The following is a 16,537-nucleotide window of genomic DNA, read 5'->3' as shown; positions in this document are numbered from 1 at the left end:
CCAGGAAGGCCCCACCATTAATTGTGTATAGGCTGTATCCCAATGGCTGGGGTCTAGTCTGTTCACTGAAGCTCCCTCCTTGGAAAGTCCCTGAAGGAGCCCTGGGCTCAAACCTGCTCCAAGGGGCATTCCATCCAATGGTTATAAGGAGATTCATACCCACCTCAAAGAGAGAAGCTGACCCTGAGATCACTCAGGTACCAATTTGTCCCCGCCCAGTCCAACCCACCTTGGTCCCATGGCTTACACGAGATTTAAACACTGTTTAGTGTCATTGACCAGGACATGGAGTTCGGATCCCACTCCGAGGTCACTCCCTCGGATGGTAACTCTGGTGCCTCCGGCCTTTGGACCAACATCTGGCTCCATGGAATAGACAACTGGAAGCTAATGAGGAGGAAGGAAGGAAGAAAAGGGAAAAGAGCAGGAAGAATGGGGGAGGGAGAAAGGGAAGGGGAAGGAGGAGAAGAGGACAAAGAATGTGGAGAGGAAGGCAGGGAGCAATAAGAAAGAGAAAGGTAGAGAGAGTAAGAAAGAAGGAAGGAGACGCGAGGGGAGGGAGGGAGGAAAGGAGGGAAAGAGAGAGACAGAGAGGGAGGAGGAGGGAGGAAGGCGGGGAGCAATAAGAAAGAGAAAGGTGGAGAGAGTAAGAAAGGAGGGAGAAGAGAGGGAAGGGGAGGGGGAGAGAGAGAGACAGAGGGAGGGAGGAAGGTAGGGAAAGGGAGAGAGAGAGAGAAAGAGGGAGAGAAGAGGGGGGAAGGCAGGGAGCAATAAGAAAGAGCAAGGAGGAGCAAGTAAGAAAGAGGGAGGGAGAAGAGAGGGGAGGAGAGGGAAGGGGGAGAGAAAGAAGGGGAGGAAGGGAATAAGTAGGAGAGGAGAGGAGAGTAAGGGGAAGAGAAAAAGGATAAAAGAGAAAGAAAGAAAAATGATGTGAAGAAAATAGAGGAGGTAAGCAAGGAAAACAGAACAAGGAAGAAATATAGAAAGAAACAAAAAGAGAGATGGGATGGGGAGCAGGGAGACAAAGATAGGGAGTCAGAGAGAGAAAAGAACAATGGGGAAAAGAGAAAAAAAAGGGAAGTAGGAAAGAAAAGGAGAGAGGAGAGGAAAGTGAGCACAGGAGAGGAAGAATGAGAGGAGAGGGAAGAGGAAAGAGGAAAAAAGGAGAGGAGGGAAGGAGGGGAGAAGAAGGGAGGAAAAAGAAGAAAAGAGAAGAAGGAAGAGAAGAGGAGGGGAGAGGAAGGGAAGGGAGGAAAAGAGGAGAAGAGAAAGAAGGAAGAGAAAAGAAAGGGAGGGGAAGAGAGGGGAGAAAATGAGAGGAAGGGAGAGGAGAGAGAAGGGAGATAAGAGAGAAGACATTCTCAGCCACACCTCTTGCCGATTTCTCAGTTGATATGAGAACAACTCCCAGCCCTCCTTTCTCCAGTTTTGGGTTTGTTTTTGTTTTGCCTTTGCCTCACTTCAGGAGCAGGAAGGATTCCTTGAGTGAAGCTTTCCTTGATGTCTTCAGTCCCCCCAGCTCTCCTTCCCCACTCTCCCTTGCTGACTCCTGTCTGCCCCACACTCCTGGCATCAGATCACAGATGGCTGTCTCCTCTGCACCAGCCAGATCAGAGCCCTGTTCTAGCAGCATACAGTGGGCACGTGCCTACTCTTGCCTTCTTCTAGAATGGTTTCCTACTGTTGACCCATGACTCCCCAGCAAGGCCTCCTCCTGCCCTAGACTTTGGGCAGGTGATGGGTCATGAGTGTTTTGGCCACCACCACTATCCAAGAACAGGTCCTGATTTGTGGCAGGGTCACCACCTTTATTGGCAGGATCAGTAACTACATCCTGAACCCACAGCTCAGCTGGGGTGCCCTCTCCTCCATGGAATCTTTCTCGATTCCCCTGATTGTTGGGGTTCTCTCCAGCCTCAAAGGATCTTGTTTTTACTCCTCTGTTTGCCTGTTGTATCTGCCTCCACACTCTACCTTTAGACTACAAGCTTCCTGAAAGCAGGGTCTATTTTTTCATTTTATTATAGGATCACAGATTCAGAACTGTTTGGGTTCATAGACCCTTTGAATTCCACACTTTCATTTTACAGAGAAGCTCATGGACATGAATTCATGTGCCCAGGGTCATATGCCCAGTTGAAGAAACTGAGCCAAACAGGGTTAATGTGCCCAGGGTCGCACAGCCAGTTTGTATCAGAGGCAGAACCCGAACCCAGCTCTTCCTGGCTCTGGGTCCATTTCTCTCTCCGCGTGCTGCCTTTGCATCTCTCATGCCTAGCACAGCATCACTCACGTAAGATTCACTTAGGATCGTTGATCTAGTCGGTGGTGGGACCTTAGGGGTCAGCTGGTCCAAGTCCCTCATTTAACAGATGAGACACTGATACCCAGGGAGGCCAAGGGACTTGTCTGATGATAATAAGGGGGCCCAGATGAGATTCACACTCAAGACTTTGGACTTCAAATCCAGCATTCTTTTCACTATGCCATTTTGACACTGAATAAATGCTGAATTTGTTGAAATCTTGGAGATGTTGAAATATTTTAAGCCGTGGACCACACAGTCCCATTGGCATCCAATTTACTGATGGAGCTCAATGGTTAGGAGTCATGGGGTTAAACCAACAAGCCAGTAAGGACAAAAGAAATGCCAGCCCCATCCCCTTATCCTACCATCTAGGGCAGGCCCATTTTCAAATGAGACAATATTTGCCTGGCACATAATAGATACTTAAGGAATGCTTCTTTCCTTCTCCCTTTCTCACAACAACTTGGTCAGTGAGAAATGCATGGCAGGACCTTGTGGGATGGGCACTGAATCATCAGAAAGAGCCTTACCACATAGGAATAGCGTTCCCTCGACTTCCCCTCCTTGCTCACATTAACAGATACAACATCAGAAAAGGGGCTGGGTGATGGGCCAGTCCAGCAAACGATCCTGATGAAAAAAAAGAAGTTGATGAGGAGGGGCAGGAAGCTGCTCTCCTGGGCACCCAATCAGCCCAAGGGGAGAAGATGCTGCAACAGATGAACAATTTCCTCTCTCCAGGAGGTCCTCAATTCTACTTGCTCCCCCTGTGGGAAACTGAAGAGGGTGGTGTGGGGTCCCCAGGCTCCCAGATGCCATCAAAGGGACCAGATGAGATGGTCACAAACATGGCAGTGGGGAATGACAATAACAAGGTGGACCGTGTGGCTGCACAAAATGTCATGGATGCATCTACTCCTCGTCACTGAGGCTGGGAGGCACACAGGACCGACTCTCCCCAGTCCTGGCCCCCATTCCCTCTGAGCTTGACTCTGGATTATAATTGCTTGGGCAGGAAGAGACACAAGCTCTATCCTCTTAAGCCAAGTCCAGTTTCTGCAAAGATAACACCAGTGGCTGCAGAAGGGCCAGTCTCCCTGGTCCCATCCCCCCATCCCCATATACCTCCTGCTCATTCCCCACCTAGCCAATGTTCCCACTCAAACTCCACTTTCTTACCTGGAATGTCTTCTTCCATCCAATTCCTTCCCAACCATCAAGGCCTGGCCCCAACAGCACCTCATCCCGAAGCCTCCCTTGGTCACCCAAACCTAAACTAATCTCACTTTTCTCTGACCTATGGCAACTTCTCGCCCACACCCGACCTTTCACTGCTTGACAGACCTAGACTGTTTTCTGACTGTTTCATGTATCCACCTCATAGGTGAGAAGGTAGGATGAGCACTTGGGAAGGGTCTGCAAGAAAACCTAGGACAAAGCTTTTGTTTTATGAACTAGAACCTGAGACCCAGAGAAAGAAATGATTGGTTCAAGGTAATAAGCAGCAGGGCCAAGATCTGAACCAGGTTCTTTGCCTCTAAATATGGTGCCCATTGCATCTTGTAATGCTGCCCCCAGTTAGACCACATCTTCCTTGAAAGCACGAGTCATTTTAGGATTATAGATCCAGAGCTGGAAGGTACCTCAGATGTGGCAGCTGGTCTAACCTCATTTTACAGACAAGGAAACTGAGGCCTGGGGTGGTTCAGTGATTTATCCAAAGTCATACAAGTATTAAGCATCAGAGGCCAGATTAGGACCAAAGTCCTTCACTCCAGAACTAATACATTCCCCCTGTCCCATGCTGCCTCCTTAAGCATTTCTTTCTTGCCCCCTACTCCTACCCTTTAGCGTCTGAGCACAAGTCTGGGCCGATGGTAGGCATTTAGTACATAAATACCTGCTGGATTCCCCCAGGTCAAGGACCGCGCTGGAACCCCTAACTGAGCTCCTGCAGGGCTCATCCATGCCCATGCTGTGACAGAACAAGCATTACCCAGGGATTCAGGAGGCCTGGGCTTCCTGCCTAGCTTTGACAACAATTGGCTGTGTGATTCTGGAAGAGCTACTTCTCCTTTCTGGTTCTCAGTCTCCCATCTGTGAAATGATGAGGCTGGACAAAGCGATCCCAAATTCCTTCCCAGTTCTACCACCCTAGGATTTTCAAAGGTGAGAAAGGAGAACCACCGCCTGTGACCACCAGCACCTTCCCAGCTGTACTCACTCCTCAGAGACGATGTATCTGCTCGGGAGGGGCTCGCAGGCCACACCACCGATCCAGGTGCTGTGCGCCACTTCGCTGAATCTGCGGCCCAGGTTCTTCCCACGGATTGTCAGAAGGGTCCCTCCTTCCAGGGGGCCGCTCAGGGGCTCGATCTGCCATGGACACCGGGTCAAGATGGAGTCAAGAGGATGCAGGAGTTTTAAGCAATTGGTAAGGGGAGTGGGGCTGGGGTCAGAAAGGCTGGGACAGGCAGAGTGCTAGGGCCTATGACCATTGTGACAGATGCATAAGAAAGTACTTATATAATCAGCAAAATGCCCCATGCATCTATTCCTCTCACAACAGTCCTGTGAAGGAGGGAGGGGTACTCCTGTCTAACTCAGCGTAGGACCAGAGAGAAGTGACTTGTCCACAGTCAAAGAGCTAGTGGGTTTCAGATGCAGGATTTGAACCCCACTGTTCTTGACCCCAAGTCTGGCACTCCATCCCCCACCCCAGGCTGCCTTTCTCTGTCTGAGACCTAGTTTATGAGCACCTTGAGGGCAGGGACTGCCTTTTGCTTCTTGTTGTATCCCCAGCCCTTAGCACAGTGTCCAGCACCCAGTAGGTGCTGTATAAATGTTTACTGAATGAATGAATGATAGGAATGAGTGTATACCTAAATTGTATGTCTTTATAACAAGCCTATATCTACCAAGAGAGTGTAAGCCTTTTGAGGGTAGGAACAGCTTCATTTTGGTCTTTGTATTTCCAAATACCTGGCACACAGTAGGTATTTAAAGAATGCCTGTTGAGTGATTTAATTAACATACATGAATGATTGTATTGCATGAGTGTATCTGTTTTGCAAATATGCCAGAAAGATTCTATGAGAGAGAGTGTGTGTGTGTGTGTGTGTGTGTGTGTGTGTGTGTATTCACAAATGCACCATGGGATCACTAGATTCAGACCTGGAAGGGACGTATGTTAGAGACAAGAAGACGAATGAATCAATCATACATAGATTTATAGTTGGAATATACCTTAAAGTCCCCCTAGTTCCATTCCCTTTTTAAAACCAATTATTTTGTAAGTTAAATTTTATTTTTTAAGTTATCAAGCATTTCTTTTTCTCTCTATTCCACCTCCTCCTCACAACTAGAAAAAAAAACCCTAAACCTTTATGAAAAGCAGAGTCAAACAAAACAAATTCCCATGTTGGCCGCGTCCCCAGACGTGTCTCATCCTGCATCTTGAATCCGTCCCCTCTGGCAGGAGGAGGGCAGCAGGCTTCCTTGGGGCTCCTCGGGAATCATGGCCCCCTCATTTTAGAGATGAGGAAAGTAACACCACGAGAAACAAAACGACTCGCCTGAGGTGATGCAGGCGTTTCTACTCCTGCTAATAGTCAGCATTTACAGTTTTTAAGTACGTCAATTCATTTGATCTTCACAACGAGCCTATGAGGTAGAGGCTGTCATTATTCCCACCTACAGATAAGGAAACTGAGGCACAGATAGGTGTGTGTGAGAGAGACAGAGTCAGAGAGACAGAGACTTGCCCAGGGTCACACAGCTAGGAGGTATCTGAGGCAGGATTTAAACTCTGGTCTTAACCTCAAGCCCCACACTCTATCCACTGTGCCGCCCAGCTGCCTACACTTTTTAAAAGGCAGATGCTTTGATTTCAAATCTAGTATTTTTCCAATATATTAAACTATCAGGATATGTTATATGTGTATATGTGTAAGTGAGAATCTGCAGGAATATGCATGTGTGTCTTTGTATTTGTGCACATCCACTTACCTTCCTGATCTCTGGGGCAGGGCAGGTCGTAGTGACTGGCTGGGGCTGGTTGTTCAGTCTACAACCTTCACTCCAGATGCATCGGTGGCCCAGGTCCTCTCTCCCCATGCACTGAGAACAGTCCGTGCTCCCCATGGCACAGTTGTAGACCTCCACTGCAGCGAGAGAGACCAGGGTGAGCACACATCCCACAGTCGCCCGTCCCAGCCTGCCTGCCAGACCCAAACCAGCCCCACTCCCCAGCAGTCATCCGTCTGCATGAGCAACATGCATGCTGTACACTGTCTGAATCACAGGGACCTTGGCTCCGAGCCTGAAGACTTCCCAGAAGTGCTGGGCATTCATTCCCACCAAAATATAATTTAGCACTTTGGGGAGAAAAAAGGAGCAATCTGGTCAATCTTTGTTGCATTTTTCAAATTCTTAGCATCCACATGGGGATCTCTGTGGCTCCCTCTGTCCTGCTAGATGTATGTCACGCCAGCGGGCTGCCTCTGAGGCTCTCCATGGCTCCCACGGCCTCAGTTCTCCCATTTCTGCTCCTATCCCTCTGCCTAGCTTCTTTAGCTATTTAGGGCTCTGGCCATTCCCACAGCCAAAGTGCCCCGTTATCGAACAACAGGAATCTTTCAGACCCTCCATGTGCTCTATGATCCATCTTTATTGGCCTTCATGCTGTTCCTCATACATGACACTCCCAACCCCGTGCTATCCCCCATTCCTGGGATGCTCTCCTTACTTACTCTGCCTCTTAACTTCTTTGGCTTCCCTCAAGACTCAGTTCAAACCCTACCTTCTGGAGAAGGCCTTTTCCAGTCCACCCAACCCCCACATCCCTAACACCCACTAAATCACTAGAAAAACTTTACACAACATGTTGTTGACTGACTGATTCTCATTAAGCGGCCAAGTGCATAATCCACCTTCGTGGGAAGTGTTCTAATCTAAAAAAATGTCCACACTTTCCTATGTCATCATGGCGGGAAGAGGAACCCAACAAATCAATCACAGGTTGCCAGGGTTGAGATGGCTTTGCTTTCAGCTCTGGACTAAATCCTTGGTGGCCACTGAACAAATCTTCCAAGGCTTCAAAGGATCCTGGATCTATAGCTGAAAGGGACCTCAGAGACCATCTAGTCTAGTGCCACAGATGAGAAACTGAGTCCCAGGGAGGTTAAATGATTGCGTTAGGTCACAAAGCGTCAGGGACAGGCTTTGAACTCAGGTTTTATGACTCCAGATCCAAGGCTCTTCCTACTTTACCATGGAGTTTCCTTAATTGGCTGGTATTTGGCTACCCCCAACTCTCGTTAGCCAGATGATTTCCCCCACTATTCAGCTTTTAGAGGAAAAGGAAAATAACAATGGAAGCAGGCAGATTTTCATGACTCATTCAAAAGAATGACTTCCAGGGCATGTGCTGGATGCAACCCAATACTGAATCTCTTCTCCATCTCCCTTGCCCATCCTGGGCAGAGAGAATAGAAGATGTTCGTGCTGAGGCCCCATCAATAAAGCTAGATGCCATCAGGGTCAGAAGACTCTGCTGACTAAGGCAGCGATGGAGACTTAGGCATTTTAGAAAATCTGGCTCCTCTTCCTCCTCCCGCCTCCTAACTGTTGGCATTCCCCAAAGTTCAATACTTAGCCTTCTGTTCTTTCTTGCTAAGAGATTACATTCTCTACTCTCACAGTTTCAACTATCACTTCTAGATGAATGATTCCCAAGCCTAGATCTCCAGGCCTGGCCTCTCCCCCTGAGCTGCAGGCTTTTATTTCCAATGGCACTTCTGCACATATCCATCTGTACTTCAAACTCCATATGGCCCAAACCAAACTCATTGATAGACTCTGGAGAGATGGCAGCTGTATACGGGGCTGGACAGGGGGCTCACAGCTGCCCTGAATTACCTTCTGGGCCATAAAAGAATATCAGGACACTCTTCTGATCTAGTCACTGGTGAATTAGGAGCTTGATCCTGGTAACAGAGTGTATCGTAAGGAGAGTTTGTATGTGCAGAGAGCACAGATTTTGTGTGGAAGCAGAGAGGCATTTGTTAGTGAGCTCAAGTATCAGACCTGAGTCGGGCCATTAGAGAAGCATGAATCAGTGTATGGGAGGGGTGGGGGAACTGCTGTGGGGGCTAATCTTTGGGTAATCAGAAGGTAGGCTTTGAGCCTTCAGGCCACAGGACTGAAGAACCATAGACTGAGAGCTGGAAGGGGCCTTAACATAATCTCATCCAGGTCCATCATTTTACAGATGAGGAGACAGAATCCTAGGGAAATTGTGACTTGCCCAAGGTCATATAGGTAACAAGCATCAGAGGGAGGATTCGTATCCTGGTCCTCGGACTCCAAAGCTAGCATTCCTTCCATTGTGACACACCACCTTCTTTCTAACACTTAAAATACATCTTAGAGTTTTGCCTTATATATCTTCTCTCCCCTGTAAGACTGCAGGCTTCTTGAACAAAGATAATTTGATCTATCTCCATGTCCCCCAAATTGTCTTGCATACAACAAGCACTCAATAAATGTATATGGAATTATACAAATATAGCATCTTGAACGGGGGGGGGGGTGTCTTCCTCATTATTCATTCATTAAACATTTATTAAGCACCTAAGCTCCTTGAGGGTATGGATTGCCTTTGTAACTCTAGGTTTTAGCCATTTATTTTTCTGGCCAAACAAAAGGAGAAGGCGAGGCTGGTGACCCTGCACAGCCCTTCCTCATTTAAATCCAGTTCGCTTGCGTGTCATGGTATCACCCCTCTGACATTATGGTTCTCTTCGAGATTGAAGGATAGACAAGAACAACAAAGCCTTGGCACAGTTCTTGGCACGTACTAACCACTTAATAAGTGTTTGTTTATTAGTTGATTGATAGGTCAGACCCAACTGGAGTGTTGTGCTTGGTTCTGGGTTTTATACTTTTAAGGGGCGCAATGACAAATTCAAGCATGTTTGGAGGATGGTGACGCAAGGTCTAGAAAGCATGACACGGGAGGACGTGTTGAGAGCCTAGAGGAGGGAAGACTTCCGGGGGATATGGTCATTAGAGGACTGTCATACAAAAGAGACAGTGGTTTCTTATATGTGGCTCTAAAAAGTAGAACCACAACCACTGGATAGCAATTATGGGGAAGCAGATTTCTCATTGGGGCAGTCAGGTGGCACAGTGGACAGAGTACCAACCCTGGAGTCTGGAGGACCCGAGTTCAAATCTGGCCTCAGACACATACTAACTGTGTGACCTTGGGTGAGTCACTTAACCCTGTCTGCCTCAGTTTCCTCATCTGTAAAATAACCTGGAGAAGGAAATGGCAAACCACTCCAGTGTCTCTGACATGAAAGCCCCAAATGGGGTCACAAAGAGTCAGACACGACCAATTGATTAAACAATGACAAAAGATTTCCCATTACTGTAAGGAATCCCTACCAACCAGAGCTATTCAAACAGGAGAACGAACTGCTTTGGTAGATGAGTGGTTTTCCTCTTATTAGAGGTATTCAAACAGAGATTCCATTTATTGAGGAGAATGTCAGGGGGACAAGCACGTTGGGAGGTAGAGTAAATAAGGTGATCTCTATGGTTGCTTCCAATTCTCAGGTTACAAGGGAAAAAAACCTTTTGGTCACCATTCAGTTATCCATAAAACTCAAATAACTAGAATTTCTTTGTGTCATTTGAAGCATTTCATTAACTGAGATCAGACTATAGTTGTTTTCTGCAAATCTTAACTCCCCTGTTAACCTGAGGGAAGGAACTCTTCTAACCAAAGGGGGTTGAGGGCTTCAAGGGAAAAAATTTCTTTAGAACTTTAGAAACACAAGATTTATTTTCTCATTTCTTCAGTGCGTCAAATAATATGAATAAGGCTCCACACTCATCTTTATGCTGATCCTCTCTTAGTTAAACAATATTCACACATTGCCTAAGACTCACAGTTGCTTTTCCCAAGTCTCATGAGTTAGGAAACTTGGCCAAGGGTTTTATTTAAGTCAACCCATTTTACAGAAACCACAAAGTGCCTGTTTGGGTGATGGGAATCTTAGAGCTCGAAGGGACTTTGGTCATCACCCAGACCAATCCCTTCATTTTAAAGTGGAGGCCCAGAATAGGGAATTGTCCAAGGTCACTTAGCTAGTCTGTGGTAGTGCTGCTACTTAACCTAAGGTCCTTCAACTCCTACTCTAGAAAGTGTTGAACTGGAGTCAGGACACTTGAATTCATGTCCAGACTTCATCTGTTAAATGGGAAGGGTAATACCATCTATCTCATAGCGTTTTTACAATGAAAGTACTATGCAATCATGAAAGGATTATATAAATGTGAGTTGTTATTGTTCCTCTACTTCTTTTTAAGTCCTGGACAGGTAATAATCTGCATTAATGGAGGGAGTGCCCACACCAGAAGTTTACTGCACAGAAAAAAAAATCACAGCTTCAATGCAGATGAATTTGTGTGCCATATTATTTTGTCTTACTTAAGCTATATCTTTTAAGTTTTAAGAATCTGGTAGGAGAATATCAGATTACCTCAAAGCTCTTTTTAACAGGATCTAGTTCTTTCTTTTTCTTTTAAAAAAAACATTATTTATTTTTAACATTGCTTTAAAAAAAATTGAGTTCCAAATTCTCTTCCTCTCTCTAGCTCCTCCCCCACCCCACTGAGAAGACAAGCAATGTGACATCAATTACACCTGTGAAATCATGTAAAACATGTTCACATTAGCCATTTTTTTTAAAAACAAGAAAAATAAAGTGAGAAAATGATACTTCAATTTACACTCAGTTCATTAGTTCTCTCTCGGGGGTGGAGAGCATTTTTCATCATGACTCTTTTGGAATTGTCTTGGATCGTTGTATTGGTCAGAGTAGCTAAGTCTTTCATAGTTGATCATTGTTACAATGTTGCTATAACTTTGTATAATGACTCCTGGTTCTGCTTACTTTATTTTGCATCAGTTCATACAGGTCTTCTCATGTTTTTCTGATGCTATCCCCCTCATCATTTCTTACAGCATGACAGTATTCCATCATAATCACATACGACAGCTTCTTCAGCTGTTCCCCAATTGATGGCCATCCCCTCAATTTCCATCGTAACCTAGCCCCTTGTCAAAGCAAAACAATCTCCAGCCACTGGGCAAAGGTAACTCCATATTCTTCCTACTGTATGGTTCTTTCACTCCCTTTCTCTAAAACCCTGAATGTGCCCAAGACAGGAGTCCAGGACACACAGAGGATGTTCAGTGTCACCTGCCTGAGGGACTGACAAGCTCTCCCGTCCTTGTACTATGACAGACGGCCATGGCTGGCAAGGATTGACTTGGTTGGATTCTTCAAAACATGCCCAGAAGTGAATGAGTGTGGGGGGCATCCAATATGATGCCTGTGATTAATTAACATCTGTTGAGTGGCAACAGTATGCAGGGCACTGCTATTTATAATGAATCCGTTTTGCTGAACAGAATAAATAAGTAACAATATTTTGCATTTCATCAGTATCTTCAATCTGACAACTCTAATTCCCCAACAAACATTCCCAAAGAAGTCTCCCTATTCATTAGATTGCTTTAGTCATTGGGAGCCAGTTTTGTCCTGTGTTCAGGCCCTATTGGGCCACATTTAATTAGCAGATGTGTTGGCTCCTATGGAGATTGCTGCATTTCCTGGTCTTTTTCCCCCAAGGTAGGCCCTGAGCTGCAGAGGGAACCTTGAGTTTTGGGTTCTATTTTCCATGGTACAGTGGGACAAGCTCTGGCTCTAGAGGTGAAAGGACTTGGGTTAAAATCCTGTTTCTGATACTGTGCTGTTGTTCAGTCATTTCAGTTGTGTCCGACTCTTTGTGATCCCATTTGGGGTTTTCTTGCCAAAGATTCTGCAGTGCTTTGCTATTTCCTTCTCCATCTTATTTTTCAGATAAGGAAACTAAGGCAAACAGGGTTAAAATGACTTGTCCAGGGTCACAGAGCTAGTAACAGATTTTTAACTCAAGTCTTCCTGACTCCATGGTATACTATCCATTGAGCTACTCAGTTGCCCACTTATTATGTGGCCTTGGGCAAATCTCTTAACCTTGCTGGGCCTCAGTTTCTTCATCTGTAAAATGAGGTGCTTGGACTAGATGACTTGTAAGGGCCCTTCTAGCTTTAGATCTGTAGGTTTGTTTGGTTTTTTGGCAGGGGAAATGTATGTGTTTTTAAAATGGCACTGAATGTAAATTCCAGTGGGTGTTTCTTTCATTGCCTTCCTCTGTAGGGCTCATAGCTTGACTGTGGTCTTTACTCACTGGGGAAGAATTTCATATTTCTACTCAGAATCCTTTTTATTAGATTTTTTTAAAAAGTCCTGTGACTTCAGGTAGTTGACAGGGTTATGGGCAATGTGTGAGTACATGAACGGGTGGGGCGGGGTGGGTTGATGGAGCAGTCACTGGGTCCCTGCTTCTGTGTGTGTATATACACATATGTTTGTGTGTAGTGGTGTGTAAGTGAGTGTTAGATTCCTCACTCTCCCCTTGACAGCATCACACCTTTTCGGGAGCTGTTACCCTGAGCAAAGGAAGAAGGAATTAAAAAAAGAAACCATCAGCTCATACCTGTCATCTTCTCAGGGCTGTCAATAAATCGGTCTGGTTTACCCTTCAGCTGAAGGTTTACTGGGAAAATCTGGCTCCTTTGAGGGGTGTGGAGCTGGAGAAAGAAACACAAAGTGAAGAACTCAGAGCAGGAAAAGGGGTCACTGTGGTGATTAAGGCAAGGATGTGCACACCCACTCACGGAGAGATCCATGTACACACAGTAGTGTGCACACCCACATGCAGGTGCTCATGGTCACAACGATGCCCATTTGGGCCTGCTGCCACACACAAATACACATGGAAATGCTCACTGATACACACACAGCAATGGGTGTGCACCCAGTTAGTTACACCACACACCAGCCCCTATGTACCCATGTATACACACACACACACACACACACACACACACACACAGAGGAACATGCGTATCCATGATTCACATCTGCCATAGCCACATGAGGCCTGAAATCCACAGAGGTCAGTCCCGCCCCTCTCAGGAGAGCTGCTCCTCAGCCCCACCAAGGCACATGGCAGGATATTGGAGACAGGGTCTCCTTCCTAACTTTTGCTGAGAACCATCAAACTGCAGGCTGAGCAGCCCCACACGGTTCTGCGTTTGCTGAACTTTGGTGGAAATGAACAGAGAAGGGGGGAAGTAAAGTCCAAGAAATGGAGGCAAGCTCTGGAATTCTCTTTTCCTAGAGGTTGTCTTTTTACTCCTTGGTGTAATTTCTGTGTGCGTGCGTGCGTGCGTGTGTGTGTGTGTGTCCTATTTTTTTTGTGTGTTGTTCTTTTAAACAAAAATGATTCCAGTCTCTGCTACTTGGGATAAAGCTTCAGAAAACAAAAACCCAAGGAAAAGGGCCCAGGAGCCCTCATCACAGCAGGAAGCTGGAAGCCCTCCATGCCACTTCCCTGCCAAATCCTCCTTGCGTTCACGGGGCTGCCCAGGAGGCTAACAGGCAAGGGGTGGAGGGCACAGATGGAGAGACTGAGGCATGAGTAGGAAAGGGAACCCTGGAAAATGACTGAGTTCGCTCTTTGAGAGTATCCTCAGGAAGAACCAAAACCACACATTCCCCTTTGTTTTGATTTAACCAGGGGCTCTTTCTGTTTTGGCTGAGCCATCTGGGTGTAGGCCCAGCCCTTCTAACCCCCAATCCCATCCACCCACTCAGAACCATCCCCCCAAACAATTCCCCAAGCCTTCCTAGCCTGGGAATGCTTGTCTGGGTTGGGCCGAACAGATGTTCCAGCCCCAAGGCTGGCTCGGGACCTCTTGCTATAAGCCTCTAAGGGGCAGGCTCCTGTGGGCATACTTTGGAAGAGCAGAAAGGGGAGGAAGGGAAAAAGAGGGAAGCAAGTAAGAAAAAGGGTAAAGGGAGAGGGAAGAGGAAGAAAGGGAGGAAGAAAAGAGGTAATGAAAGTAGAGAGAGATTAAGAGCAGAGAAGGAAGAGAGGGAGGAAGAAAGGAAAGTGGTGAGAGGAGAGAAAGAGAGAAGGGGAAGAAGGAAAGAAGCAAGAAGAGAAGGAGAGACAAGAGACAAAAGGACCGGGGAAGGAAGAGATTGGGGGTGGGGACAGTGAAGGAAGGACTCCAGAGGCCAGTCCCTCCTCTGCTCCTGTCTTACTTTGAAACAGGATTCCAACCTCCTTGCTGCGGGGGAGGAATGTGGACCTTTGGGAACTGAGCTTCCAGCCCCATCTGGCGAAGGTGGAGGGTGGGTGTGAAGTCCTGTCTGAGCCTCTAGAAATTGCAAACACAGATGGTCACCTTTCCTTTTCTAGGACCCTCTGTGAGCTGTGAGACTGAAGGAGGGAGGAGAGTTGGATATACCTCCCGTATTAACTTCATTTCTCTGGAGTAAATCAGAGTACATCCACAGCTAAAAACAACCCTATACTTACTACTTATCACATGAAGCATGGTGTGGACACGACTGCTGGGGTCATTCAGTGGAGCCCCCTATCTCTGGGCATTGCTATCCTAAAAATCATTCCAGACCCATAACTTGTCCTCGGTAGAGTAAGACAGGCTAAAAATCTGGGCTCAGGGTCTTCCAGATTTTGCCTATCTACAATCCTTTTTTTCCCAGTTTCAGGAGTTTTCCAGCTGAGGCCGAAGGCTTATGACTTTGTTACTTCTTTCCCCCCCAGGGCTAAGATCAAAGGACCAAGAACCTGGCCACCTTGGAGAATATTTAGTGTAATGCCCTTATTTTGTAGACAAGGAAACCACAGGCCAAAGTAGGGACAAGGGTGGCATGTAGGGGTATGTTTTAGTTGGTTTGGACACTTGCCTTTGGTGCCAAGGTTTGGGGAAGTGGAGGAAGAGAAGTGAGGGAGTGGAGACATGAGAGAAAGAAGGGAGAAGAGAATGGTATGGGGAAGGGGAAGGAGAAAGAGCTACCAGACTAGTTGGAATTACCCCACTGGTCCCTGAAGGACAAAGACCAACAATGGGGGACGACAGACGAGAGAAGAGATGGTATCTCAGATCCACAGGCAGCTTCCCCATCTACACCCATGAGGACCTGATCCTAGTGCTTTATGGAAGAGCCCTCTTCTTTAACTTACCACAACGTGGCTGCACTGAATTTCTGAAGCATTGACCCATGTGGCCTCAAAGGTCTCATCACCTCCGAAGTTGCAGGCCAGAGACACACCCTGGAAGGAGAGACAGCTGAAGAGTGAGGGCTCTCTGGCACATCATCAAGTGTATTAGTCCCTTGGGTAGGTACTAGAGGGAGGCTGGGGTGAGATTATTCCAAGAGAATCATGTCCCTACCCTTCTCAAGAACCCAGAATGACTCCCAGCTGCCTAAAGAATAAACCCTGAAATTCAAGGCCATCCACACTCTAGCCTCATATTACCTCTCCAACTTTCTCACAATGTCCCAATAGGGGAGGTAGCATGATACTGTGGGGGAAATGGTGGATTTGGAGTCAAAGGATCTGGGTTGGAAAACTGCCTTTGACATGATTTTCCTTCTTTGTCATTCTGCAACGTTCACTTTTGATTGCTTTGTGGTTGTCTTTTCCATGTACGTTGTTGAAGTTATTGTACGTATCATTTTCTTGGTTCTTGCTTACTTCACTCCACATCAGTTCATGTGAATCTTTCCACGTTCATCATATCTTACAGCACAGTAATGTTCCATTGCATTCATGTATGACAGTTTATCTATTCCCCAGTTGATGGGCACTGACTTGGTTTGCAATTCTTTGCAATCGTAAAAAAGCGTTGCTATAAAGATTTTGGCATGTAGAGGGATTTTCTTCTTATCAATAACATCCATGGGGTATAAGCTTGGTAGTGGAATCTCTGGGGTCAAAGGGTGTGGATGTTGAGTCACTTCATCGGCATAATTCCAAACTGCTTTCCAAAATGGTTGTAGTGATTCACAGCACCACTAACGATGTGCTAGCGTGCCTATCTTCCCACAGGCTCTCCAGCGTTGACCCTTCTTATCCTCTGCCATCCTTGCCAGTTTGCAAAATGTGAGATGAAACCTCAGGATTGTTTTGATTTGCATTTCTATTATTAATGATTTGGAACATTCTTTCACATGGTTTTTAAGAATTTGCAGTTTCTTGGAGAACTGTTGTTTATACCCTTTGTCTATT

At 46.4% G+C, this 16,537-nt stretch overlaps 1 protein-coding gene across 1 annotated transcript in view; it reads right to left on the bottom strand.

The window, feature by feature from the left end:
* The window catches only part of PLXND1 (plexin D1), a 205,177-nt gene that overhangs the window by 62,173 nt on the left and 126,467 nt on the right, over positions 1-16,537 (bottom strand). The window contains exons 10-15 of the mRNA XM_036737796.1: positions 15,488-15,577; positions 12,926-13,019; positions 6,317-6,471; positions 4,533-4,684; positions 2,839-2,938; positions 248-387 (exon numbers count right to left, since the gene is read on the bottom strand). Coding sequence (XP_036593691.1) covers positions 248-387; positions 2,839-2,938; positions 4,533-4,684; positions 6,317-6,471; positions 12,926-13,019; positions 15,488-15,577 — 731 coding nt within the window. The remainder of the gene's footprint in view (positions 1-247; positions 388-2,838; positions 2,939-4,532; positions 4,685-6,316; positions 6,472-12,925; positions 13,020-15,487; positions 15,578-16,537) is intronic.

Source organism: Trichosurus vulpecula, chromosome 9 (assembly GCF_011100635.1).
Source record: "Trichosurus vulpecula isolate mTriVul1 chromosome 9, mTriVul1.pri, whole genome shotgun sequence".
Taxonomy (NCBI): domain Eukaryota; kingdom Metazoa; phylum Chordata; class Mammalia; order Diprotodontia; family Phalangeridae; genus Trichosurus; species Trichosurus vulpecula.
The sequence above is the reverse complement of the archived record's forward strand: the minus strand, read 5'-3'. Positions and strand labels throughout refer to the sequence as shown.